The sequence below is a fragment of the Giraffa tippelskirchi genome, chromosome 7 (genome assembly GCF_054371585.1).
Source record: "Giraffa tippelskirchi isolate mGirTip1 chromosome 7, T2T-mGirTip1v1.2.pri, whole genome shotgun sequence".
NCBI lineage: Eukaryota > Metazoa > Chordata > Mammalia > Artiodactyla > Giraffidae > Giraffa > Giraffa tippelskirchi.
This window is the reverse complement of record NC_137281.1, coordinates 128,690,883-128,718,446: the sequence shown is the minus strand read 5'-3', so window position 1 is coordinate 128,718,446 and position 27,564 is coordinate 128,690,883. Positions and strand designations below refer to the sequence as shown.

At 43.8% G+C, this 27,564-nt stretch overlaps 1 protein-coding gene across 1 annotated transcript in view; it reads left to right on the top strand.

The window, feature by feature from the left end:
• Window positions 1-21,511, top strand: part of ATG14 (autophagy related 14) — a 37,611-nt gene extending 16,100 nt beyond the window's left edge. The window contains exons 5-10 of the mRNA XM_081509512.1: window positions 5,061-5,298; window positions 8,115-8,344; window positions 9,653-9,770; window positions 11,200-11,290; window positions 11,375-11,460; window positions 18,462-21,511. Of these exons, the coding sequence (XP_081365638.1) occupies window positions 5,061-5,298; window positions 8,115-8,344; window positions 9,653-9,770; window positions 11,200-11,290; window positions 11,375-11,460; window positions 18,462-18,768 (1,070 nt within the window). The 3' untranslated portion in view covers window positions 18,769-21,511. The remainder of the gene's footprint in view (window positions 1-5,060; window positions 5,299-8,114; window positions 8,345-9,652; window positions 9,771-11,199; window positions 11,291-11,374; window positions 11,461-18,461) is intronic.
• The last annotated feature ends 6,053 nt before the right edge of the window (window positions 21,512-27,564 follow it).

The following is a 27,564-nucleotide window of genomic DNA, read 5'->3' as shown; positions in this document are numbered from 1 at the left end:
TTCAGCTTCCACATCAGTCCTTCCAATGAACACCCAGGACTGATCTCCTTTAGGATGGACTGGTTGGATCGCCTTGCAGTCCAGGGGACTCTCAAGAGTCTTCTCCAACACCACAGTTCAAAAGCATCAGTTCTGCGGCGCTCAGCTTTTTTCACAGTCCAACTCTCAACATCCATACATGACGACTGGAAAAACCATAGCCTTGACTAGATGGACCTTTGTTGGCAAAGTAATGTCTCTGCTTTTAAATATGCTATCTAGGTTGGCCATAACCTTCCTTCCCAGGAGTAAGCGTCTTTTAATTTCATGGCTGCAGTCATCATCAGCAGTGATTTTGGAGCCCCAAAAAATAAAGTCTGGCACTGTTTCCACTGTTTCCCCATCTATTTCCCATGAAGTGATGGGACCAGATGCCATGATCTTAGTTTTCTGAACGTTGAGCTTTAAGCCAACTTTCTCACTCTCCTCTTCCACTTTCATCAAGAGGCTCTTTAGTTCTTCTTCACTTTCAGCCATAAGTGTGGTGTCATCTGCATATCTGAGGTTATTGATAGTTCTCCCAGCAATCTTGATTCTAGCTTGTGCTTCCTCCAGCCCAGCATTTCTCATGATGTACTCTGCATGTAAGTTAAATAAGCAAGGTGACAATATACAGCCTTGACGTACTCCTTTTCCTGTTTGGAACCAGTCTGTTGTTCCATGTCCAGTTCTAACTGTTGCTTCCTGACCTGCATACAGGTTTCTCAAGAGACAGGTCAGATGGTCTGGTATTCCCATCTCTTTCAGAATTTTCCACAGTTTATTGTGATCCACACAGTCAAAGGCTTTGGAATAGTCAATAAAGCAGAAATAGATGTTTTTCTGGAACTCTCTTGCTTTTTCGATGATCCAGTGGATGTTGGCAATTTGATCTCTGGTTCCTCTGCCTTTTCTAAAACCAGCTTGAACATCTGGAAGTTCACGGTTCATGTATAAATATTAGTTCACACCAGAAGCAAATACTGACTTTTTCTCCATCAGTGAGTCTTATACATATTTTAATCTGTATTACTTTTGCATTATGTGTGTGTACTTCTTATTTTATCACAGGTAGTTGCCAGATTTTAAGAGAACCCTCTTAGAAATCCTGTGTCCTTAGACATAGTGCATGCTGGGACGTCCCTGGTGGTCCAGTGGTTGAGACAGTGAGCTTCCAGTGTAGGGGGTGGGGGTTCAGTACCTGGTCAGGGAACTAAGATCCCACATGTCACGTGGCAAGGCCAAAGATAAATTTTAGAAAAAGAAAAAGAAGTAGTTCATGTATTTCTGAAGATCATTGTTTAAAGTTTAAAATGGATTGCTGTCATACCTTGTAAGTCCCTTTCTTATCTACTCATTGCTTTCAGAAGCAAGTATTTTATAGTGGTAGTTAATGGTATAAAAGCTGCCTTTGAAAAACTTGTCCTAATAAAGTGCTTGCTTGGATTTTCACAGGATTGATAAGCTAGAGAAACAGGGCAGCCTGGTGAAGAGGTCTCAGAACTACAGCCAGCCCCTCCTGTGCTGAGTTTAGCTTGCACTCTCCAAAGGCTCTGGTCAGCAGCAGTGTAGGGACTCATTACTTACCATGGGTTCACCCACTTTCCTCTCCTCCCTGGATGTTCACAGTAGGAGTTTGCCACCAGGCATCTGTGAACCTCCTGAAATTGCTGAATTGACTGAGTTTGTGCGTTTCTCTGATGAATAAGTTTAAAAACTTTGATCAGCTCCTTTTAATAGGCTCCTATCCCCCCAATTATCCTTTTAGTTTAGTCGCTAAGTCGTGTCTCTTTGCAACCCCATGGACTGTAGCCCACCAGGCTCCTCTGTCTATGGAAAAACATCTATTTCTCCTTCATTGACTATAATAAAGCCTTAGACTGTGTGGATCACAACAAACTGTGGGAAATTCTTAAAGAGATGGGAATACCAGACCACCTTGTCTGTCTCCTGAGAAACTTGTATGCGGGTCAAGAAGCAACAGTTAGAACTGGACATGGAACAACTGACTGATTAAAAATTGTGGAAGGAATATGATAAGGCTGTGTCTGTCCAGTCTGCTTATTTAACTTCTATGCAGAGTACATCGTGCGAAATGCCAGGCTGTATGAGTCACAAGCTGGAATCAAGATTGCCAGGAAAAATAACAACAATCTCAGATATGCAGATGACACCACTCTTATGGCAGAAAGTGAAGAGAAACTAAAGAGTCTCTTGATGAAAGTGAGAGAGGAGAGTGAAAAAGCTGGCTTAAGACTCAACATTCAAAAAACTAAGATCATGGCATCTGGTCCCATCACTTCATGGCAAATAGATAGGGAAAAAGTGGAACAGTGTCAGACAATTTTTTTCGGCTCCAAAATCACTGCAGATGGTGCCTGAAGCCATGAAATTAAAAGTTGCTTGTTTCTTGGAAGAAAAGCTATGACAAACCTAGACAGCATTTTAGAAAGCAGAGACATCACTTTGTTGCTAAAGGTCCATCTAGTCAAAGCTGTGGTTTTCCCAGTAGTCATATACAGATGTGAGAGTTGGGTCTTAAAGAAAGCTGAATACGAGTTGATACTTTGAAATTGTGGTGCCGGAGAAGACTCTTGAGAGTCCCTTGGACTGCAAGGAGATCCAACCAGTCTATCCTAAAGGAGATCAATCCTGGGTGTTCATTGGAAGGACTGATGTGGAAGCTGAAACTCCAATACTTTGACCATCTTATGCGAAGAGGTGACTCATTGGAAAAGACCCTAATGCTGGGAAAGATTGAAGGAAAAAGGAGAAGGGGGCGGCAGAGGATGAGATAGTTAGGTAGCATCACTGATTTGATGGACATGAATTTGAACAAACTCCGGGAGATAGTGGAGGACCAAGGAGCCTGGCATGCTGCAGGTCATAGGGTGGAAAAGAGTTGGACACAACTTAGTGACTGAACAACAACAAAGCCCCAAAATACTGAAAGCAACAACCATGGAAAATGTTAACAAGAGATATGGTTCTCCACTAGTGGACTCTATAGCTGTGATTTCCATCCCTAGCAGATGATTGGTGTCACCTGATAAGCATTTTTAAAATCTAGAGAGAATCTGGGCCCTGCCTTGAACTTCGAAAATGAACATCTCATTCATGGGGACTGGGGTCAATGGTTCATAACCTGTCTGTAATAAAAGACCTTTTTTTCTCTTTAATTTCCAATGTGTCATAAACCAACATCAGTACTTTTGTAAAATACAATAAAATGAGTTACTAGAAAAGTGATTGCACACTTGGATGCCAGGGTAATATCACATAGCCATGTCAAAATATTATTTTTCTAAATTTGCTCTCTATTTCTGTACTTGTTTTGTTTGGTAAAGTTTTGGGCCAGATCCATGGTTCACACTTTGAGTAGTAGCTCTACTCTGATGACCTGCCAGGTTCATAAGCTGTTTGCCACCATCTACACTAGACTCAGAAAATTGTGCAAACAATTTCAAGGCAGTTAATGGATTCCAGAAGCTCATGTTTATAGATTAGATTAAGAGTTTGCTACTCAAGAAATAGCCTGTTGTGTGTTTTTTTAAAAAAAAAACAGAATCTTATTGCTAAAATACCAATTATAAACTGTAGCTCCTGGTGAATATTTCTCCAGAATCTTTTGATTTAAAATGTTATGATTGCATGATAATATGGCATAGATAGGGAAATTGTATTGTATATGAAATTTCAGAATTGAGTTGATCTGTTATTTGCCAAAATAGCAAGAGTAGATTACAGACAGGGAAGATGACATGGAGAGAAGAGTGACTTGACCTGAGTGCACTAGTGCAGGATGGGTGTCTGTAATGATTTCCTGTCACCTTCAAGGGGTCCCGGTATTATGTTGGAAAATGTCGTTTAAAAAGTCTAACCACCATATGGCTCAGGGAATGGCTAGATATTGATAGATACATTTGAGTACTTGTAAAGAACTCAGTAGAGATCATGAAAATGAATGAACTTACTGGAAAGTGTGTGAAAGGACCATAGACTGAGCCTTCGGAACATTCATATTGATCAGGAATGGTGAAGAGATGAATCAGAGAAGAAAAAATATATGTGTGTGTGTGTGTGTGTGTGTGTGTGTGTGTGTGTGTGTAAAAGAAACTTTATGCCTGAAGTGAAATAACCTAGCTTCAGTTTCATGCATCCTCAGTCTTGTCTGACTCTTTGCGACCCCATGGACTGTACCCTGCCAGGTTCCTCTGTCCATGGGATTCTCCAGACAAGAATACTGTAGTGGGTTGACATTTCCTCCTCCAGGGGATCTTCCCATCCTTGGGATTGAACCCACGTCTCTTGCATCTCCTGCATTGGCAGGGATACTGTTACCACTGTGTCACCTGGGAAGCCCTAGGACCTTCATGAAAAGGACACATATTGGGCAGGATGAGTTTCTGTTTTCTTGGTTGTGTGGCCGGGCTCTGGTGGCCCTTGCAGTGGTTAAAATGCTAGTGTATGGTGGGTACTCCCACCCTGTTGGGGGTGCTGCTTCCCACTGTGACTTTTCAGAGTGGTGGTCTGTTTCTTTGTTGCATGACCACTGGCCATGAGGTTGTCCTCGGGTTCTCTGAATGGAGCCCAAAGCACACTCAATAGTTTCCTAAGGAAAATCAGATCTCCAGTGAGTTTTTCAAACTTAGATATTTTTTCTGCCCAACATGCCTGTTACTCAGTGTTTACTTTAAGAAAGTCAGGTGCTTTGTGTGCTAAACTTCAAACACAATCCAGCTTCCCTAACTTGAACTTGATAGTCTTGAGTGATTCTTACTAATGTTGATTACAAATGGAGACTCAGAATCATTTTAGTGGTGGTCCCCTTTGCTCTGTGTGTAATACCTCCTTGAACTAAACTCTTGGTCTCCATACTTGGTGAACATCATCTCATTAATGTTATTGAGGTTTTGCTTTCAATTTAGACGTAATGCAGGAAGACACTTAATGCTTTGGAGGCTGTGGTGGGGGAGTGGTAGTATGCAGTACCCAGGAACTGTTTCCAGAGCTTATTGTTGGGTGTGACTTGTTTATTTTAGATGCCGAAGGCCTCCTCAAAACCAAGGAAAAGAATCAGAAACTTTGTACTCGAGCGCAACGGCACCAGGAAAAGAAGGAGAAGATCCAGAGGCATAATCGCAAACTTGGTGACCTGGTAGAGAAAAAAAACACGGACTTAAGAAGTCATTATGAGCGTCTGGCAGATCTTCGGCGGTCTCACATATTAGAGCTCACATCTGTCATTTTTCCCATCGAGGAAGTAAAGACTGGTGCGAGGTACAGTAAGCGAGTCTTTCAACTCTAGGGAAACCCAATTTCCAAAGATTGAGTGTCTTTCAAGCACGTCAGCACATTTATTGGGCCTCATTCTGGGTTTTCCTGGTGATGAAACTTAGGTCTTATCTGCTTCAGCAAACAGTAAACACTGCACGAAGTTGGGGAGGCGGCCAGGGGGAAGGGTGGTGGCCCTGGGAGAGGTGAAGCCCAGGCTTATGAACTCTTAGAGCTTCCAGAGGAGGGCCGGGCTCACACCCTTCATCCGGAACCTTCTAATGTGGCTGCAGGGCCAGTCAGGCTGCTCATTAGTCACATGCTGTTAGGCAAGTTCTTGCACCTTCAAGTCTTATTTCCTTGTCTGTGAGATGGGGATAATAAATGCCTACTTCACAGAGAAATCATGAGCTAAGATGGAAGAAAAAGCCCCTGGGTCTCTTACTTGGTGGGCGAGACATGCTGACTCTACCTTTTCCTGGTAACCGTCCCATCTAGCTCAGGATCAGCTAGGTTGAGTCTCAGGCCATGGTGCTCAGATGCCCTCAGGAGCCAGTGGGACGAACAGGATGGGGATTCCCAGCTGGCTGACCATCAGAGTTACTCAGGAACTTCAGGAGAAAACAGGTCCTAGAGGACTGAGCTCCAGCCTCCCTGTCCATCTTGGAATGCTTTGTTTCTTAAACTTCGCCAGATGATGCTGGTGATCACACAGATTTGGAAACTTCCACTGAGGAGTTTCGTTTGTTTTCTGGTTAACCATCGGGCTCTTGCCCTTGAGGGTTTTCTTTCTCTTCCAGTTGTCTTCACTTTCTGGCACCTTTTCCTGGAGCTGGACAGGCAGTGGACTCTTGCTCCTTAGGACTTAGAATTCACTGCCTCCACTTCAGTCTGTCCTTTCACCTGTTGCCAGAGTGAGCTTCCTCAAAGCCTGAAGGTCTGATTGTGCTTCTGACTTGACAGCCTACTCTCTGACACTTAACAAGTCATTTGTCACTAGTGATGGTTAGCAAATACAGAAGTAAAAAGGCAGGTTCAAAATAGAGAAGAATTCAGGGCTCAGAAATAGATCCTGAGATAGGTGGTAGTTTGAATCAGTGGGGAAAAGTCAGATTTTTCCAAAAATTGGTGTAAAGACAGCTGGCCAGGCCTTTGAGGGGGGAAAAAGCTGACAAACAGAAGCATTCTGCCAAATTACATTCTAGATTTTTAAAATTACATATGAGCCAATATACCCATGTTAGAACTCATGGTCAACAAGACTAGGATACTGTTCCAGATTTTAGGATACTAAGATTCATAGAGAAAAACTTTCTCTTCCATACTTGTGCTGTTTAAATCTTTTATGTTAGTGTATATTGCTATATATCATTCTTTTCTTTTTTTAAGCTAGTAGTGTTGAAGTTATCCCTATGATACCTTGTTCCTTCACATTTCTTCTCAACCTGCCTTGAGTGGAGGAAGGAGGAAGTAGAGGGACAGCTTAGAACTGGCCACAGTGTCCTGTGCTGTCCTGCCCTGTGCGGGGCCGCCAGGAGGAGTGGCTTTACGTGTACCTCGTGGCAGAGGAAGAGGAATTGGGAGCTGGTGGCCCAGGGGGTGGATTCTAAACCCAGAGCAGCCCAGCAGGCCCTGCCCTGTCTGGGCATCTCCCACCTCTTCTTTCAACACCATTTTCTGGCACTTCCCTCGTGCTTCCCACATGCACCTATGCTAACCTCTCTGCTCCCCAGACACCCTGTGTTCTCTCGCCTTCTGCACGGTAGCTGCTGGGCCTTCTCATTCCACTTCCACACTTAAGGCCTGCAGCGCTCCAAGTGTAGTCTGTGAACCTCTCTGGGTCACTGAGGCCTTTTCAGGGCATCTGTGCAGTCAGAACTATTTTCATAATGATACCAACACTTTATTTTCCCTTTTCACTCTGTTGACATTTGTACTGGTGGCTCAAATGCTGTGGTGGGAAAACCTCTGTCTCCTTGACAGGTTTCAAGGCAGTCACACCAAACTGTGGTAATAGTCGTTGGATTGTCTTGCAGTGCAAAAAACCAGCCAGTTATACATCAAGAACCCTATGGATGAAGCAGTACAAATTCATTTGATTTTAATTAAGTCTTGACCGCTGCATGCCTGTCCTTAGACTGCTGTGCAGTGTGGTGGGAAGTCTGTAGAAAGCATGTTTGCTGCATGCTGAAAGCTACCAGGGCTGAAGGAAAGGCCCTTGAGTGAGTTGCTGGTGAAACTAGTTTTTTTTTTCCTGTGGGACACTTTTCTCCCCTTGAAAGAACAGCAGAAAAACTTGGGTTTTAAAGAGATTTTCAAAAGTCATGATCAGTGCTGTGCTGTGCTTTGCAGCTCACCTGGTCAGCAAATAATGTCACTCTTCGCTAATTTTCCTGTTTTGAAAAATACAGTTTTTCATTCATAAAAAGATGCTACTTATGTGTAATGGGGTTTATTATTTTTGAGTGAGTTAATAATTTAAAAATTTCTCAGATTTTTAGTACAGTAAATATTAATAGATCTAACACACATACACAAAAGCTCTTTAGAGTCCTCAGAATTTTTTAAGCACATGAGGGGGTCTTGAGATGACATAGTTTGAGAACCTAACACTTGACGCCCTTGTTCGTGGTGCCATCATGCCCACATGCTGTGGGCTTCTGTGCCACAGCTGCTTTGCCCTTCACCACTTGCTTATCTCTGTATTTTCCAATTAAATCCCTGTCCTTTCATGCATCATCCAGTGTTCCATGTACCTGCCAAGTAACTGCACACTGTTTAAAACCCAGTGCCTTTACATCCGTATGATGTTCGGTTTGTAGAGATCCTGCAGACGTGTCTTCAGAGAGTGACAGCGCCATGACCTCCAGCACCGTGAGCAAACTCGCCGAAGCGCGGAGGACGACTTACCTCTCGGGGCGATGGGTCTGTGATGATCACAATGGGGATACCAGCATTAGCATCACGGGGCCTTGGATTAGCCTTCCCAACAACGGGGACTACTCGGCCTACTACAACTGGGTGGAAGAGAAGAAAACTACGCAGGGGCCTGGTGAGAAGCAAGATAGTGTTTGAAAACTTTTATAAAATTTTTTTTAATTGAGGTGAAACTTATGTAACAAAATGAACAGTTAATAGAGTCAGCGAGGTGAAATTTATGTAACAAAATGAACAGTTAATAGAGTCAGCAGGTGAAACTTATGTAACAAAATGAACGGTTAATAGAGTCAGCGAGTGGGACTTAGTACATTCACAGTGTTGTGCAGCCATCACTTTGTCAAGATCAAAAGCACTTTTTTCATCCCAGACAAAAACTTTGGGGCTCGAATCAATCACTCCCATCCCCTCCTCTTCCCAGCTCTTGGCATCCACTGTCCTGCTTTCTGTCTCTATGGATGCTTTCTGTTTGTTTCACAGAAATGGGATCATACAACATGTGGCCTTTTGTGTCAGGCTTTTTTCACTTAGTGTGTGGTTTTCAAAGTTCATCCACATTGTGGCATACACATTTCATTCCTTTTATGACTGAATAATATTCCTTTGTGTGGCTATGCCACATTTTGTTAATCGATGAATGGACTGAAAACGTGTTAATATTTTTTTAGATATTTCACCTTTTGGGGTCAAATGTTACTTATAGAAAAAGATCTCACTATTTAAAGAAGTGTATTTAGCCTGTTGGGTCCCATTTCTATAGCTTCTAACTTTGTAAATAACTTTTTTTTTTTTTACCAGTCCTAAGTGGAGATTGAAATACCCCAGTAGAAAAACCCTTTAAAATGCCAGTAGCTTCTCTTTAGTGGAGAAACATGATGCATTTAGTTTTCCAGCAAGTATTTAATATGAGTGTTTTCTGTCATGCACACTGCTGGTGATACAAGGCAATGTCACCAAGGCAGGTGTAGCTCTTTGCCTCTCTGTGGAGAGGAAAGGAAGCAACTAATGGTCAAAGTCATCACACACTGAGTGTGGGCTGTGGGCAGGACCAGCACCTTCATGGGGTGGGGCTACAGAGAAAGGGACTATTTCTCTGTAGGGTAGTCAGGGGAGGCCTCTCTGAGGAGGTGACTTTTAAGTTGGTCATTAATTGCATAAATAATCCATAATCCAAGCAGTTCAGACTTCAATTTCATTTATGCTAGGTCTGGTTAGGCCCATTTGCTTAGGTTGTATTCCACTCATCAAAAATTATAAGTAATGAAATATTGATGTCTGGCCATGGACCTTTTATTAGTAAAGAGTAAAGCTTAGTCATCAGTAATGTATTGATAAAACCACACATCCCAGAAATCTAGGTTCATTAATGTTTATGTTGAAATTGAAGTTTTTTGTGTATGGCTGTTGTTTATCTGCTTTATAGACATGGAGCATAATAACCCTGCTTACACGATCAGCGCTGCATTGTGCTACGCGACTCAGCTGGTCAACATTTTGTCTCATATACTCGACATAAATCTTCCCAAAAAGCTGTGCAACAGGCAAGTAATTGAAAGCAGTGATGTCACCTTTATCTTGGCGCTCTCATGTTCCTATTGTGTTCTTTATTCTAATTAAAACAATGGGAGGGGAGTTGGGGAGGGACAAGAATTTAAGTATTATCGGGACTTTCCAGGTGGTCCAGTGGTTAAGACTCTGCGCTTCCACTGCAGGGGGCATGGGTTAGATCCCTGGTCAGATCCTGCATGCCTCATGTACAGCCAGGAAAGAAAAAAAAAAAAGAATCAAAGGATTTTCTGGAGAGAAAAGATCTGACCATGAAATACTTCATAAGCCCAATGTGCAAATTTGTGTCATTATCTTACAGTGCACGTGACGTTGTTTGAAAAGACCACAGAATTCTCTCATACGAAAAGATAATTTAAGGGAAAACCAGGATATGCAGAGGGCATGTTTATGTGTAAGAACTGAGTAAATTGTAACACTTTTTTATTTAATTGTAAAGGTTTATAGTCCACCCAGTTCCTACTAGGACCTTCCTACCTCCCACCAGTTATCCTTGCATTTCAAGTAAATGTTAATGTATGTTATTACCACTGCCACCTCCCTTTAAACACAAAAGATATTGTGCTAAACTAAGGTGTTTTACACCTTGCTTTTTAAATGTGTTTTTATTTATGAAGATTTTTTGAGCACCTGCTATGTGCTCGGCACTGTTCTAGGCACTGGAGGGGTACACTGGTGATGAAAATATAATCTCCGCCCATTTGGTACTTAATTTTAACAGAGAGACACATTGTAAATGAACGTTGTGTCAGTTGGTGATGAGGATTGGGGAGAACATTAGAGCAGGTGAAAGAGCGGAAATGTGGGGCAAGGAAGGGTTTACCTCATCCGAGAGGGTGGGTATGGATCCTGTGGGAACCTGGAGGAGGCTGGGAGCAGGCCACAGGGATCCCTGGGCAAGGAGAAGGGCAGGTGCAGAGCCCGGGGAGAGGGAGAGAATGAGGCAGTGGGGACCCAAGTCTGTGGTTCCCGTGGGGACCTTGTAGATTCACTGTTGGCTTTAGCCGTCACTCCGCCTAACGTGGATAGTTGCAAAGTTTTCCTTTGTGCAAATGGTGCCAAGATCTCACCAATCTGCTGTGTCCCCTGCTCATACCTCAGAGAATAATCCTGTCCATTTGTTGTTTCATTAGTGTGCAGATACTTGTGCAGAGTAAGTTTTCAGAAGTAGGGCTGCTTGGTCACAGGGAACATGCATGTGTAATTTCTGGATGCAGTGAAGTTGCTCTCCAAGAGCAATAGCTCATTCCTAGAAAGTTTCTGATAAGTGCAGTTTATTATGAGGCAAAGGACTTGGGGTATGTCTTGTGCTAGCTGTAGTGTAAAGCATACTCTTTAAAATGAACATTTTAACAGAATTTCTTCAGGAATCACAACTTTACAAATTGTCCATTTGTTTTGCAGTGAATTTTGTGGAGAAAACCTCAGCAGACAGAAATTTACTCGAGCAGTGAAGAAACTGAATGCAAATATTCTTTACCTGTGCTTTTCCCAGGTATGGAAAATACACTATGAGCTCAATTTTAATTTGTTACATGGTTGAAAATATTAATCTTTTTTTTTCTCCCACTTTTTCTAGCATGTAAATTTAGATCAATTACAGCCACTGCATACACTCAGGAATCTAATGTACCTGGTCAGTCCGAACTCTGAACACTTAGGCAGGTAAGAAGGGTTTGTTGCTTTTCTCTAAGTAGTGTTATTGTGATGACTTGTAAGTAGAGTTGCTATACCCATGAGCAGGGTGCAGGGGCCTGATCCCCAGCTCCAGACTCTCTAGATGGGACAAAGATAACACAGTCCTGTGCAGAAGGAAACAAGGGTTAGTCGTGTTTGATCCCTTGTGGTCCTTACATAGTCTCTTCTAAGAGGAGATAAATGGCAACCATTTTTAACACCTACAGCAGAATAGAAGCCATATGTTCCTGGAGTGGGGACTTCTTGTTCTGTCTCTGAAGACCAGAGGCTGTTTCTTTGAATCCACATCTGTTTCTTCCTTAGCTTGGCCTAGTGTCTCCCTCGATTCTTACGCATTTTCTTTTATGCCTGTTCATTCTTTCCCATCATAATAATCCTTCCCTGTTTTCTTTTTGTCGCTGAGTCCATCTGGCCGCCATTTGTTGGAGATGAAGGGTATTAGAAAGTTGATGAAATGAAGTAGTTTGAAACCCCATTATCCTAAAAAGAGGAGTAAGTTCACCAAAATGACCAATCAGGACTGGTCTGTGGGATCTTTCTAGTCTCTCAGCCCACAGAAGCACAACATAGATGAGACTTATCTTTGAGACCATCCATGCACCCATTCTCTGGGTGCTTATCTTTTTCCCTTGCTCTGAGAAGTCAGTCTGTACATTTCTGCAGATATGACTTGGTTAATGTATTTGAACTTTTGAAAGAGAACAAAGGAAAATAAAAGGTGGGAATGTTCCTTGGGGACTCCCTGCCCCATCATTCATTTTCTTTGATACTGGAACCACGGCTCTAGGGGAGACCCCTCCACTGACCAGGGTGCCTGGCTCCCTTCACGCTGCAGTGAGCCTAATCTTGGTCATCTGCTCTTAACCTTGTCTTGTGTGTCTTCTCAGCTCTCCCCCCACCTAAAACGGTGCTTAACTTTTCTGGGACATAGGGCCTTCTGGAGAAAGCTGTGAAATCTCTCCAGAGAACTGCACCTACGCCTAGAATTCTGCGTCATTTTATAGGCAGGTTATTTGCCTCACCCCAAATCACATGCATTAGTTCACAGGCCACAGGAACCTGTTAAGGTAGCCATCCCGATTTTAGTGGTTGAAGCCTATTTTTGTGAGTTTGCTGCTGTCTTCTCTGTACATTATTTATAAAGGATTCCACATGAGGAAATTTATCTTTGATAATAACAGCTAATACTTATTGAGCCAACCTATATGGACAGTGGGCCAACTGCTTGACCTATGTAAGATCGACATGATAGATGAGAAAAAGGCAATGAATAAAATTCAGTTCTCATTAATAATTAAAGAAAAACTATTAAAAATTTTAAAATAGGTTATTAATAAAGGATATTTACTACAAACCTACATCAAAGCTAGTATACTTACTGACATGTTACTTAGGTAAATATTTAGTAGAGTCTTCCCCTTATAGTCAGAAAAGGCCAAGAATGCCTACTATCACTGCTGTGTTACTGCTCTGGAGGCCTGGCCAAGGCAAAACATTTTTCCAAAAAGGTGTGTTTATATTGGGAAGAAGGTGACAATGTAGATGGTATGATTATCAAACTGGATATCCAGGAGGACTACGAAACTGTTGGAATTGATTGTTCAGTGGTGGCTAGATACAAGTTCACCGTACAAAGAGCAATTGCTTTCTTATATGCCAACGGCAACTAGTTAGAAAATATAATGGATGAAAGGTCCTTTCTATTGTGACAACAAAAAATATAAATTATCTAAGAATAATCCTTACCAAATACTTGCAAACCTATATAAAGAAAATATGAAACTTAAAAAATGATTCAACATATATTTCTGGAATGTCTGCCAGGCACTGTATGAGGTATTGAACTGAATGAAAGTAAGCCCGAGGCTGTGAAGGCCCTTGGTGTTTTCTAGGATGGGAAGGCTCAGTATGGTAAGAATGCCATTTCTGCCCAAAAGGAAATCTGATTGGAAATTTCAACAGATATTTCATGGAACTTAAGTTGATTTCCAAAGTTCAGCTAGAAACACAGTCTGAAAGGAAATTTTGAAAAAAGAACAAGGGATGGGCTTGGCTCCTTTAAAACACAGTATGAAGGTAATTAAAACCTTTATTCCCTGCTCTCAGCATGCAGATAGGTGGAGCACTTACAGGAAGAGAACGAAGAGTCCAGAAACAGGTGTGCACGTGTGTGCGTGTGTGTGTGTGGGAACATCATAAATGATAGGGCGGCGTGTTGAATCGGATAACAATAGCAGCTCAGTGGTGGTGGGCCAGTTGGGTATTTCTGTGGGGGAAAAGTTGGAATCATACTGCATTCCACATGTAAAAAATAAATTCCAGATGATATAAAAGACCTTATTACTTTATTTAAAAAAACAAAATAACCTATAAAGGAACTAGGAGGAAAGAGAGTGGGGAGGGAATTCCCAAGCAACCCACAAAACCCAAAAACCATAAAGGAAAGGAGTTACACATTTTACTGTGTCAAAACTAAATATCTTGGTAAAAGACACCATAAACAGTTAAAAGACAAGCAATAGGTGTGTTTTGTAACCTTTATCATGGGCAGCAGATTAAAATCTAGACTAAAGAAATGTTTCAAATCAGTAAAAGACGAACCTAATGGAAAAATAGACAAAGAATTTAGGCGGGAAGAAGTGCAAGCAGTATTCAAATGAAAAAATCTTCAGCCTCAATCAAGAATAAAGAATTACTAATCTAAATAGCTTTCTGTCAGTAGTTTTCAGCCATAAGTTTGGCAAAAATGGAAAGGCTTGATGATACCCAGTGTTGCTGGAAAACAGACACCTTTCTTTTAGGGCAGATTTCCTTGATGGGTATGAAGTTTTCTTTGGGCTGCCCTCCGTTTTGAGGGCTCGGTCCGACAGGAGTACGTACACATGCACAGCCAGGTTGTTGAATTCGTGTCTGTGAACCAGGAGGGCGGGAAGTAAGCTTCACGAGTCAGGTCCCCTTTCACACCTGCCTCAGTTGGAATTAAGACTTTAGAGAGGTTGTTGTAAGAACCTGGGTTCTGCCTGCTTCCATTAAGACTAGCTGAACTGAGGATCCCATCCTGAGCCCAAAATAAACTTCTTCTTTGAAATAAATTTACAGAAAAATAGCAATAAAATAAAAATAGGACAAAAATACTTAGACCCTTTACCCAGATTCACCTTTGTTTGTATTTTACCATATTTGCTTTATCATCTGTGCAGTTTCTCTTTGTCTCTTATCTTCATAAATACATACATACATACACAAAAACTTTTTTTTCTTGAACTCTATGAGGATAAGTTACATGCATCATGGGTGTTACCCCTTAAGTACTTCAATATGCATTTCTTAAAAATAGGGGCATTTTCTTGCTTTTAACCACAGTACAGTTATCAACATCAACAAATCTAGTTGATACAGTACTCTAGTGCCCAGACTCACATTTTGTCTGGACCAGATAATGTCCTTGATAGCACCGCCCCTGAGTACAGGATCCAGTCTTAAGTTGGATGTTGTGTTCAGTTGCTGTTGTCTCTTTACCCTTTAAATCTGGAACAATTACCACAGTCTGCTTTGTTTTTCATGACATTACCGTTTGTTTGTTTGTTTTTAAATAGATCTTTTATTCTGAGTTTGCTGTTTCCTTGAAACGTGGATCAGGTGTACATTGCAGGCTGGAATGCCACCTAGGTGAATATCTGCTGGCTGTCAACATCCAAGGCCCACTGTGGCCATCTGTCCTGCACTGGTGATGTTAATTTGATCACCTAGTCAAGATGCTCTCCAGCTTCTCCTCTTTACACTTCCTGTATTTTTCCTTCCTTGCAACTAATAAGCAGACATTTAGGAGACATCTTGAGACTATGCAGTTATCCTCATCAGAATTTCCCCCTGGATTTTGTTACCTGTTGTCTTTTTCCTGTCTGATCCAGCCTTCACCATATTTAACACATCATTTTTATCCAGAGTTTATAGCTTACTTTAGGGTTCACTCTTGAGGTTGTATATTCTATCAGATAATAATTTTGAAATATTTTGCAAAAGAGACTTCCTAAAAGCCAAAAAAGATGGCTTCCTAAAAGCCAAAAGATTATTCCCTTAGTCGGTAAGAGTTAACTCCCTACAGGATCATGAAAAATGAGTACTCTTAACTTCAGAGACTTGAATAAAAGGATGTCAGTTATTCAGCTAAACTGAAAATGAAAGGAATGATTTTATAATCTTTATTCCCAAAGACATTAAGTGAAAAGACTTAGTTCTGCTAGTTAATTCTGTGTTGACGTGTGTGTGGCTTGGGGTGTGCTGGGCAGATCATCTCTAAGCTAGAAGTGATAGGAGAGCAGTTGAGTGGAGAAATGGTTCTCAGAGACGTAGGTTACTCATCGGAACTAAAATTGTTCTGACTTGTCACTTTGGGAATCATCTTACTGGCTTATTTTTCATTAGAAGTACTAAATTCGGCACCTTCTTCAGGCCAGCTGGACTCTGCTTTGTGGAATCCTGAGCAGAAAGCTGGAGTCTCCGTGGCTTCCAGCAGGGAGCTCTGCCTGGAGGAAGTGTCATTTTCCCCACCTTGCATCGCTCCTGCCTGTTTCCTTGGGAAAACCCTCAAGGAGAAGGTCCGCGAATGATGGCAGTCTCATGCCGAGAAGGACCCCAAGAGTAGATCTGGTAGCATCAGAGAGGACTAGAAAACAGGTTGTGCCTCTTGGGCTGGCTGGAAGGAAGTGACTGCTTTGGAGAGCTGACCAGGGTCTGTGTGGGGTCCTGGGGGCGTTGGGAGATGAAACCTGGCAGTAGGTGCTGAGGGCCCTGGACAGAACAGAATCCAAGACTTTTGTGTTCAGGAAAACAGGGACTAAGGCTAAGTCCCTCTTAGTGGCAGAGGCACTTAAATTGTGTTCTTGGTGGGCAGCTGCCATGAGGAGAGGAGCGGGGGTAGCTCTCAGTAAGTGAGGGGGGTGAAGGGAGGCTGAGCGGAGATGGGACCCTGACCAAGAGGTGGGGTGGGGTGTAGAGAGGACCAGAGCTGGAGGGACCAGTGAGGGTGGAAAGGGGGGCTTATTTGGTCATAGCAGGCAGGAGCATGAGGGAGGAGGGGGAGAGTCCCTGCTGGCTTATATTTTGAGACCGGTGGGCTCAGACATTGGAGAAGATGAGTGTGAGAGTTTAGCAGCCCTCAGTCGGAGAGCTCTGACAGGCTGGAGGGTATTTGTGAGTGGAGCTGGGAGGAGAAGAATCTGAAAAAACATCTTTGGGGTAGATCTGTCCAGGAAAAGAAAAAGAGAAGGGGGACAAGACTGAACTGTAAGGAGAACCTTTTCAGGAACCAGAAAAGAGATACTGAGAGTTAAGATGCTGGTCAGTGGTTAGGAGGTTGAAAGGCTGCTGGGGAGCGACACCCCCCAGTTCTTCCTCCCTCTACCTCTTGCACAGTGAGGGCTGCTGGGCAGGATGGAGGACTGGTCAACTTGGGAGCCCCTGCTCTGAGTGGCTCTTTGAAAAGTAAGTTGTTCACTGCAGACCGAAGGGGAGCCCTGCAGTGCCTCTTCCAATTTAATTAATACTTGTAAAGCCCTCAGACCTGAACAGAAGTGTTAGCTATTACTGTTGCTGTGTTCTAGCCGGGAACCATGGTTGTCTTGAAAGAATGAAGGTTGCCTGACCCTGAAAAAAGTGAGTCAGAAGGTACAGGTCTGATGCGGTGCACTGGAGGCTAGTGCTAAGGATTTAGCATTCAAAAGGGCGCAAAGAATTTTAGACCATAAAGTAAAACGACAGGCTCTGCAATTGTTTTTTCTCATGTCTCCTTTACTTTTGCTAACGTCTGTCATTTTTCCCCTAAATCACTATCAATGAAATGCTTCAGTGAACAAGGCCTTGGTCCCTATCTTGGGGACCATAGGGGATAGAGAAGGGCTGCTGGTGTGACTGGTCCCATCCTGTAACTGGCTGCAGGGAAATCCCCCAGGGGTAGTGGGCAGGGTGACTGCCCACCTGAGGGAAATGCAGCCTGGCTCCCCTGAGGCAGGAGCTGGGAAGAGGGCAAAGAGAAGGAGCAGGGGCTGTGTGGAATTTGTTGACAAGCGTTCCACGGTGGCACTGAGGAACCATCACAGGTGATGAGGCCTAGTTTGGAGGTGATGATGTCATTGGGGACCTTTGGGAAATAAAAATAGTTTTCTCTTGAAATATAGTACAGAAATACACACTATTCCAGATGAATATATTCTGAATAGTTGTATCTCATTCAGTGCTATAAATGTGTCCCTAGAAAATTATGTAATGATACCTTAAAATGTGCGCAAGAGCTTGCTGTTGACATAAATCCAAGGAAGCGTTGTTAACATGCATACAACTCTATCATTTAGCCCCTCTGAGTGTTAGGAGTTTAGTAACTGGGGGCTTACATAAGGCAGAGAAAACCTGTACAGTTCTGTTGTTCCACTGATCTACCAGCGTATACCTCAGCTGACTGTTAGAATTCTCTCATTGGAATGCATAGATACAGCAGTTGTTTGAAACAGGAAATCATACGTTGGACAAGCGTGCCTTGTCTCAGTGGATGGGCTTTTTCCACCCAAGGTCTTCACAAGTAGGTTGAGTTGAGGGAAGGTGTCATGTGGTGGTTTTATGCATTACTTGGATGGCCGTCATTATTTAGGTAACTGGATGCGTGCTCAGTCGTGTCCAACTCTTTGCGACTGCCGTGGACTGTAGCCTGCCAGGCCTCTCTGTCCATGGAATTTTCCAAGCAAGAATACTGGGGTGGATTGCCATTTCCTACTCCAGGGGATCCTCCTGACCCAGGGAATGAACCCAAGTCTGCAGGCACAGTCCTTACCACTGAGCCACCTGGGAAGCCCCTTATTTAGGTAAAGAAACACTCAATTCTAGGCCAGCAGAGGGTGCGGTGATGGCTCTGGTCCCCCACGTCCCATCAGGTCTTCTGTCGTGAGAGTGGTGCTTGTCTCATTGTCTGCCCACAGATCAGGACCCTTTGAAGTGCGAGCAGACCTGGAGGAGTCCATGGAATTTGTGGATCCTGGAGTTGCTGGCGAATCAGATGAGAGTGGAGATGAGCACGTAAGTGACGAGGAAACCGACCTGGGCACGGACTGGGAGAACCTGCCAAGCCCCCGGTTCTGTGACATCCCTTCCCAGCCCGTGGAAGTCTCCCAGAGCCAGAGCAGCCAGGCGTCCCCGCCCATCGTGAGCAGCAGTGCTGGTGGGATGATCTCGTCGGCCGCGGCCTCGGTCACCTCCTGGTTTAAAGCTTACACTGGACACCGTTAACGGGCAGTGACCAAGAGGCGCCACTGCAGCCTGGAGAAAGCGCTTCTTCCACTCTCTAGTAAGCGTTAGGTGTTTAGCTAAGATAGTGCCTGGAACAAAAAGAGATTAAGCTGTTGGGTGTTTTTTTTTTTTTTAAGCATGGAGTCTAGCATTTCTTTTGGTCAGCTGGGCAATGGTGGTGACCGACATGCTTATGATAATTAACAGAACAGAGGGGTCAGAGGTCCTTCTCCCAGACCAGTGGTGGTGGAGGAAGGCCCTGTTTGGTCAGTTCTGTTGAGGCAGAAATGCAGGGAGCTCCCTCTGAAGACAGGCCGTGGACCCCACAGACACGGCTGACATGCTGGTCCCTGTGATGCTGAGACTGTTGCTAAACACTTTGTTGCAGAGATTGAATCACAAGGAAGTGATTCTTAATGATTAGGACTTGAAAGATGAAAACTGTTTAATATGAGTTCGTTTTTATGCCATTAATTTCTTGTACAGAGAATCGGCAGGCAATTTGAAACACGTGGTTTCTTTATAATTTGGTCATGTTCGGTTTTTAGGTCAAGGATTTTTGTTTCATTTTAAAAGGGTGGGTTTTTTTGGTTTAGTCTTTTGTTTTTGTTTTTGGAAGGAGAGAGGTAGTTTAAAAATGATTTCACTTGTGCTGCTGCGTTGTGGCCCTTCGGACATTCCTGTTTTCTTTCTCCCCACACACCAAAGAAACCAAGGTCTTTTTTTCTTTAGGACCCATATCCATGAAGAGAAGACATGCTGGCTGCAATACTGTCCTAGAGATTTAAGAACTGTTTTCTTGTGTTTTGAGGGAAATTAAGTTCATTCTTACCTAGACTGAATTCCTGCCACCCACACGGTGTGCATTTTGAAATTGAACTATTTTCTGTAGGTAAAAAAGTAAGTCATTAGGGTTGTTCCCTTATGGAAGCCAAATGCCTGCCTGGGCACAGGTTAAAAGCCACTGAAGTGGCCTCTGGTCATTCTTCCACTGTCTAGTTTCTTTCTGAGGGATTTAGTAAGAGCAGGTTTCTCCAGGGAAAACCCCCCTGCTTGTTTGTTTCCTAGGTCTTTGTTGCTCTAAGGACACTACCTTTGCTCTGAAATGCAGAGCACATCGTTATAGCTAATACTGCTCTTCTCTATCCTGGGAAAGCTCTGATGGAAAGAATTTTCTCTCACCAAGAGATCATTTTCAGCTAGTGTGTCTTGTCCTTCTCTTAGTGACAATCTTATAAGAAAACCGTGGAGAGGCATTATGTACAAAGTATGTAAGTAGTTTTTTATTTTTAATAACTACAAAAAAAATCCTATGTATCAACTACAACTGAAATCCTATGAAAAATTCCTAGCAGGCATTATCACCATATCTTGTTAGTGTGACTGGCATGATAGTACCTCATAAATCACTCGGAGGTTTGTCCCGCCCTAGCTTTTCTTGTTGTAATTATTATAGTTGATACTTTGCCTCCAAATCTGAGGTGCTATATGTAGCTCTTGCTATTTGGTATACTTAGTGTTTGGTAGAGTTTGGGGTAGAATTGCAGAGAAGAATGTTTATTCCTACCCAGGAATCCTGAGTTCCCTGACTTTATGAATTTTCCACTGAGGGAGGAAACAGGCTTTTCCCCTGGTGGGTTCTTATTACAGCCAGTACGGGTTATAAGTGCTGGCCTTCGTGATTGCTGGGTTGCATTGCCCCATCCATGTCTGTAGAGTAGTTCATAGAGGGTGGCTGCGGTAGACTTGAACAAATACCAAATGAACTTAAAATCCCATGAGATGAGAGTTGTCTAGGCATTCAGACCCTCAAAGAGCTTAGTCTTGGAACACTGGGATTTGGGGCTTGGGGGTAGAAAACAACTTTAGCTGAAAAAATGCACAGCAGTCGCGGTTCTTCTCAAGTAATCTTCTTATGAAGAAGATATCACAAACTAGAGTAATTCAACAAAACTTCCATGGATATGGGAAATGTAGGGATTGATAGGGTATGTTTTGTTGTTGTTAATGTCAAATAGAGGCACTTTACTTAGGGTTAAATGATCAAACCTTTAATGGTTTTGAACACCAACATACTGGCTTAACACTGCTGAGATATTTTGGTTTTCATTATTTTGCACTGGATCCACCCTGTAAATATTCTTAAATATACATTTCAACCACTGTTTGTTTTTTCTACTCTCTTTGCTGCTCATTAAAATCTCTCATGGAGGTGCCAGAACCATATGTAAACAGCTTTTTAAAAAATTGAAGCTGGTATTTTTTTTTTTTTCCTAAACAAAGCCATAGAACTTGGTCATGTTTTCCATAGTAAAATGATTTGTTGAAACAAGGTAATACTAGAAAAACTCACAGGCACCACATAGGCTGCTTTAAATGGTCTGTTAAAGACTGGCTTTGTAATGGAGTGTAACAAAGAAAAGTTTTGCACATCTGTAAGTTCAGGGGGAGAACAATGTCAACATCAGGGAGTGGACAGAATTATGTAAGGAGTCGTGCATTGATAATATGGGGAAGAACGTCTGGTGGCATGCTGTTAAAAGAATCTCCTCGAGGTGTCACGTTGCAGGGATTCCCCACTGCTCTGCGACTTCTAAACCAGTTAGAGTCATACAAATAAATGTTTTCTAAACTTTTATTGTATTATTGCAATAAATCTTTTAACAGTACTTTGCAAATATGTATGTCTTCTTCAAGCTCTGATTACTCATTTCTACTGATAATAAATTGAGGGTAGCAAAAATGAGATCTAACTCTGGAGTATTTTATACAAACTATAGGATTCTTTTTTTTTAAGAATTTTTGCCACGTGATGAAAAAATGCCTGTTAATACTTTTTAAAAAAGCATTAGTGGTATTACAGTAATGGCCCATCTTCAGTAAGCTTGAAAGTTGGTTGCATACTTAATCTGAAGATGCATTTTTGTTTGGTAGCTATCATTTGATGCAGATCACCAACAGTGACTTTTGGTGTCTTGCAACAGCCCTTTAAGGAGGGAGGAAGGGAGGGAAGGATGGGGCCTCTGGGTTGCCCATATGGAATCTGCCTAAGATTTCTTCAGAACAAGAGAAAGGGAAATGTTAGAGGTGATCTGTCAAGCAGTGAGAACAGAAGAATCCTTCCCCTCTGTGTTTTGTTCTGCTTTAGTAACTAGTCTCTCCCAGGTGGGTAATCTGTACCTTTCAGGTAAGATTACTGTGGAGAGGGACCACGTGCAAGGTGGATGGGGATACCAAGAGTGATGACCGTGAAACAGCAAGAGCAGCTCATAGAAATGCTGAGGCACTGTTGCCATGGTCATCCTACTCTCTTTTACCTGCAGGAAGAGGCCAGCCAGCAGCAGCAGAACAAGCAGGGAAATGGAAGGAGTCCTGAATAGGGCATGTGCTTCCATGTCAGTCCTTCCACCTCCCTGGATAACAGTTAAAAACATGCTCCCATCTAATGGGTACACACAGATTCCCAGTCCTCAGAGTTAGATCATGATTGATGCAGGAATCAGGTAGAAGCAGATGGAAAGAACTAAGGATAACTTTGTCCTTAGTGGTTGGGAGGTCATAACAGCATGCACTGCTGCTGCTGCTAAGTCACTTCAGTCGTGTCCGACTCTGTGCGACCCCATAGACGGCAGCCCACCAGGCTCCTCCGTCCATGGGATTTTCCAGGCAAGAGTACTGGAGTGGGTTGCCATTGCCTTCTCCAGTGCATTCAAGCGAAAAGCGAAAGTAAAGTTGCTCAGTCGTGTCCTACTCTTAGCGACCCCATGGACTGCAGCCCGCCAGGCTCCTCCGTCCATGGGATTTTCCAGGCAAGAGTACTGGAGTGGGTTGCCATTGCCTTCTCCAACAGCATGCACTAGGAAATTTGAAACCAACTTTTGGGCAAGTTATCTGAACCCCAGCTATGAAATACTCAAGGCCACCAGTAGCACCCCGTTCCAAGGATCTGGTGAGAAAGTACCCCCAGAAAAAGGGTTCACCGTCTGCTTAGAGTTCCAAAGATGAAGTGTTTTTGTTTTTTTAACCAAAAAGGACCAGTGGGACCATCTTTTCTAGAAGAAAAGGGATGATAAAACAGCAAGAGCCGCATCAGTGATTTTTTTGTTGTGTTTTTGTAGGAAGGAATGAGGTAATAGTCTGGTGGAGAGAAAACCTGATGGAGAATTCAGATGGTCCTTGTAAAAAGTGAGAAATAGGCAGGAGGTATCTGACAGCACTAGGTAAGCTGAAAAGTGGGTGGGAGTCAGTAGAGTGGAAGCAGCTCAGTCATGAGGACGTATTAATACCTCCTGGTCCATATCAGCTTGTTCACTATCTCCCCCCTTGGACATGGCTTTTTAGCATTTACTTTATGACTTCAGAAGACACCTGGATTTTGAGGAAAGGGCTCTCCTGCCCTTCCCAGCAACTTACTTCCCTAAATTTAAAACATTATCAGGAAGACATTTGTAGAGCATAAGCAAGTAGATGGCTCTTGATTTTAATAACAGAGGGGCAAGTGGTTTGGAAGGTAGTAGATGGGAGAGACACATCTCCCAACGAAAGGATGATTAATAATGATAGAAAAGGCATATCTTCTGCATCAGTAATGCATTCAGTAATAGTTGCTGTCAGAGTAGGAAGGATCATGTCTAGCACCCTGGACTTGCACCCTAATGGTGCACCTTTTTTCTGGCTTAGGGATACTGGTACTGGCTTACGTTGGAAGTTCTACTGCACTGATGGCCTTGGAGAAAAAGTCTGGGGCCTGGAAAGCTCTTGACCAAGACCTTTAGTGCCCAAAACATATATGCATTAATGTTTTAGAAACACTCACCTATAGCAGTGCTGTCCAGTGTAATATTTATTGTAGGCCCACATATGTGGTTCTAAACTTTCTGGTAGTCTCATTAAAAAGGTAAGAAGAAATAGGTAAAATGTATAATATATTCATCTAATTAGCATGAAAAATATTAACCGGCGTTGGTGGAGTGGGGGGGGGCTGTAGGAGGGTTCATTTGTATTCTTGCCCTGGGCCACAAAAACTGGGGAGGGCTTACCCCTTTATTTACACTTAAACCCTCCTTGAATTCATTCTTTTCTGGGGTGTGTCCACAGTCCTGTTGAGAAGGTATGCAATAAAGAGCCTCAGCAGAGCACACATTGGAAGCCTGAAGGGAGACTACTGACCTGGGAAAAGATGGTGTGAGAGGTCCCAGCTTAGATGCCAGGGCAGCCAGGGCACTGTCTCTGCTTAGGAGAAGAATCAATCCAGGCTGGGGTGGAAAGAGAATTGTTCATGGCAGGCCACACACCCTGCAGCAGAATCGTGCCTGGCTACCCATACAGGAGGCTTGGTGAGGAAGAGCAGAGGTCGTCAATGGCTCTGTCCCAGAAGAGAGTCCTGTCCATCCCTGCCTTCCCACTGGGCTGCAAACATGCAGTTACACACAGACCAGCCGTTTCCCCTCCTTTGCTCTGCATTTTACTGATTGGCAAATAATCGATTTTGAATCTGGTTTTGAATCTTCTATCAACCTCTTCCTACTACTTAATAGACATCTAAAAATACCAGTTAGTAAAGCAGTTTTATTCTCTGATGGCGGTGGTAAGGGAGGTGAACGTAAAGAAGGGAAATAATTAAAATAGCACAAGTGATTCTGCCCGAGTTAGTTAGGAGACGTGATCTGCTCATCACTCAGCAAGCACAAGTCCTCTTACAGGACTTGCACATTTCCCACCACTGTGCCTGGTATGTATCCTTCTCTACTGGTGGGAGATGGACGTGCAGGACTTCATTTCAGCTGTACGCCATTTTCTCCGTAAATGCTGACTTCTGAACCTAATCCCTGCTGGGTTTTGTCATTCCAAAGAGAAAAGCAAAACATTTAAGTAGAGGTTTCTAATTTTAAACTTTTATAGCCTCAAAAGAATCTTAATCCGAAAAGAATTTGAGACAACGGGTCCCAAAACTAGTTTTGTTCTGAGGTCTGTTCTCTACTAAGTAAAGAGGAGATGAGGGGCCTTTGAGAGGGGAAGGTTTCACTTTGCATTTCAGTCAGAGGAGCACCATGTCTCACCAGGGTTGTTGTAGCAGAGGAGATGGGCATCTCTCTGCTCCCACTCCCTTCCCAACTGCCAATTTTAGTGGCTCTGCTCCTTTAAAATTATGTATGTATGTATGTGTTCATCATTCAGTCGTGTGCAACTTTTTGTGACCCCATGGACTAGAGCCTGCCAGGCTTTTCTGTCCATGGAATTCTCCAGGCAAGTCTGGATTGGGTTGCCATTCCCTTCTCCAGGGGATCTTCGCATCCCAGGGATCAAACCCGGGTCTCCTACATTGCAGGCCGATTCTTTACCATCTGAGATACTGAATAACACCAGGTCAAGCAAACCACCTAGAATAGGTGGTGTTACTGCCTAACTGGGTTTTGCTTAAACCAGTTAGATGTATATACACTGGAAGTCCCCCAAGGGTTCATAACCACAGTGATGTTTGCTCTTCCCATGAGGTTATGCAGACACCAACTACGGCCACACACTTCGGTGCATGTCATAGAAGGGACTGCATATTTCTCATGAAGGTCTTTTTGCCAGTCACAGAGATTGCAGCACTGGCTTGTCTGAATCCAAAGCAACACCCGGGATAGAAGCTGTCGGATTCCCTGAGTGCTGGTTGCTGTGCATGGCAGAGAACGCCTTTATGTAAACACAACATGGTACCTGACAGTAAGGGCTAGGTAATACCAGCTCTGGTTACTGGTGCAGTCTATGGTACAGCAGGGTTTTGGCACAGACGGGCTTTAGTCTTTTTGAGGTAGGTTGTGGGAGGTAGGAGAGGAAGAATAGCCAGTCTGCTGAGTAAAGAAGGAATAGAGGCTATTAAAGCAGTAGGGAGAAAAGAAAAATGCCCAGGAAGGCCCACATAATAAAAAATCTGAGGCCAGTTCATAAAGGTTGACAGGGAGGCCCTGACAAGTCCAAGTTAGAAGGGTGGTTGGAGAGAGTCCAGGAAGGGAACTCCGAGATCAAGCTTAACTATCAACTCACAGCCTTCTGCAGTCGGGAAGCCCAAAGGAACCTGCTGCCAGGGAAAACATGACAAAGCCCAGATCATACCAGACACAGCTGACAGTTACCCAGCAAGACTGCAAGGGCAGCCACGGAAGCAACCCTAACCAAGAAAGCTCCCTGGGACCAGCTGTGGCCAGAGGAAAAGATCCTCCCAGGTCCCTTCATCCCTCTTCATGTTTGTCATACTAGGAGGAGTTACAGTAGAGCACAGTCAGAACTGGCCAGCACCCCTCACATCAACATGATGACTAAAGAAGTATAAACATTTTATGGCATGTGCGTGTACTGGGTGTGAGGCACTGAGGGATGGCATGGCCAAGCTGCCCTCCATGAGCCCTGAGTGGAGTTGCAGAGCAAGGTCCAGACACACAAGAGGCAGTAGAGAGGTACTACCAGGCAAACCAGCTGGGCAGGACTGGGTGGGGGCTGCCAAGGAGATGCCTACTGTGCACAGAGTTGTCAGTGTGTCAGGGCAGGGAACCTGCTCAATTGTGAATGAGCCTTCTTCATGGCCATATTAATGCCAGAGTCATTTTGACAAGGCCTGAAAAAAATGTTTTAACTTTGGGCCTTTTGCCCTTTCTGGGTTTTCTTTCAAATGAAGTGAGGGGTGGGAGAGAGCTGCTAGGCCAAGTATTTCAGACCCTCTGAGCAAAGGCTGAAGGGATAAGTTTTCTTTATTTGGGTCCCCACGGGGGCGGAGTTGAGGTGAGCCTAGGGTCCTCATGCCCACATTATTTCCTTATGAATCTAGGATTCTACAGTCAGGCAGGGAGCACTGCAGTGCTGCAGAAGTGAGAAGTGAACTGGTTTCCCAGCTTGGCACTAGGGGGCTCTGAAGCACAGCATCTTTCTTCTAAGGGGAAAAGCTACACTTGTCTAGAAACGAAGACCAGGGAGGAGGTGCCCTCTGACGCCACCTGCCAGAGTTCTTATCATTCACAGACATCCCTGGGAACTGGGTCTTGCATCGGGTTCAAAAGGGGTCATCACTGATTTCTGAGGACCCCAAGAATTGCATGCCAAGATGGGTTGGGCCATCTTGTCTTCGGCCCTATGTCAGTCCAGGCCCTCACACTCACAGCTTTGTGTCCCATATGAAAACCAGATCCAGGATGGCTGACCTGGGAGAAGCATCCTGGGCACATGTAGAACCAAGCGCCAGTAACTGAAAGCTGACACACACGAGGCACTTTCTGCACAGCAAGCTGTATGAAGTCCTGCGAGTGCACATCTCCTTTACTCCTATCACAGCAGGAAGGTGCACTGAGATGGCCGCTTTAGAGCAAATCACAGGGCAGGACAAGTACCGGAAACTCCAGCCTTGGGGATGGAAAGCATTTGCCCTTGCGTTGGCTGGAGCGAGTCACGAGGAAGGACACCAACACCCCGAGGGGAAGTCAGCCTTCACAGCCTCCTCTGGTCCCGTCACAGAAGGGCTCCAGCAGAGCAAGGGGAAGTCAGCCTTCACAGCCTCCTCTGGTCCCGTCACAGAAGGGCTCCAGCAGAGCAAGGGGAAGTCAGCCTTCACAGCCTCCTCTGGTCCGTCACAGAAGGGCTCCAGCAGAGCAAGTCCCGTCACAGAAGGGCTCCAGCAGAGCAAGTCGGAGGTATCATGCTGTGGCTCCTTGTTTAGCATCCAGGAAACACTTCCTAGTTTTAGTTTCCCCTTTTCAGGGAGGAGCAGCTACTGCCTAAGGGTAGGGGCAGAAAGAAGCCGCTCTGTGGCCACACCACCTC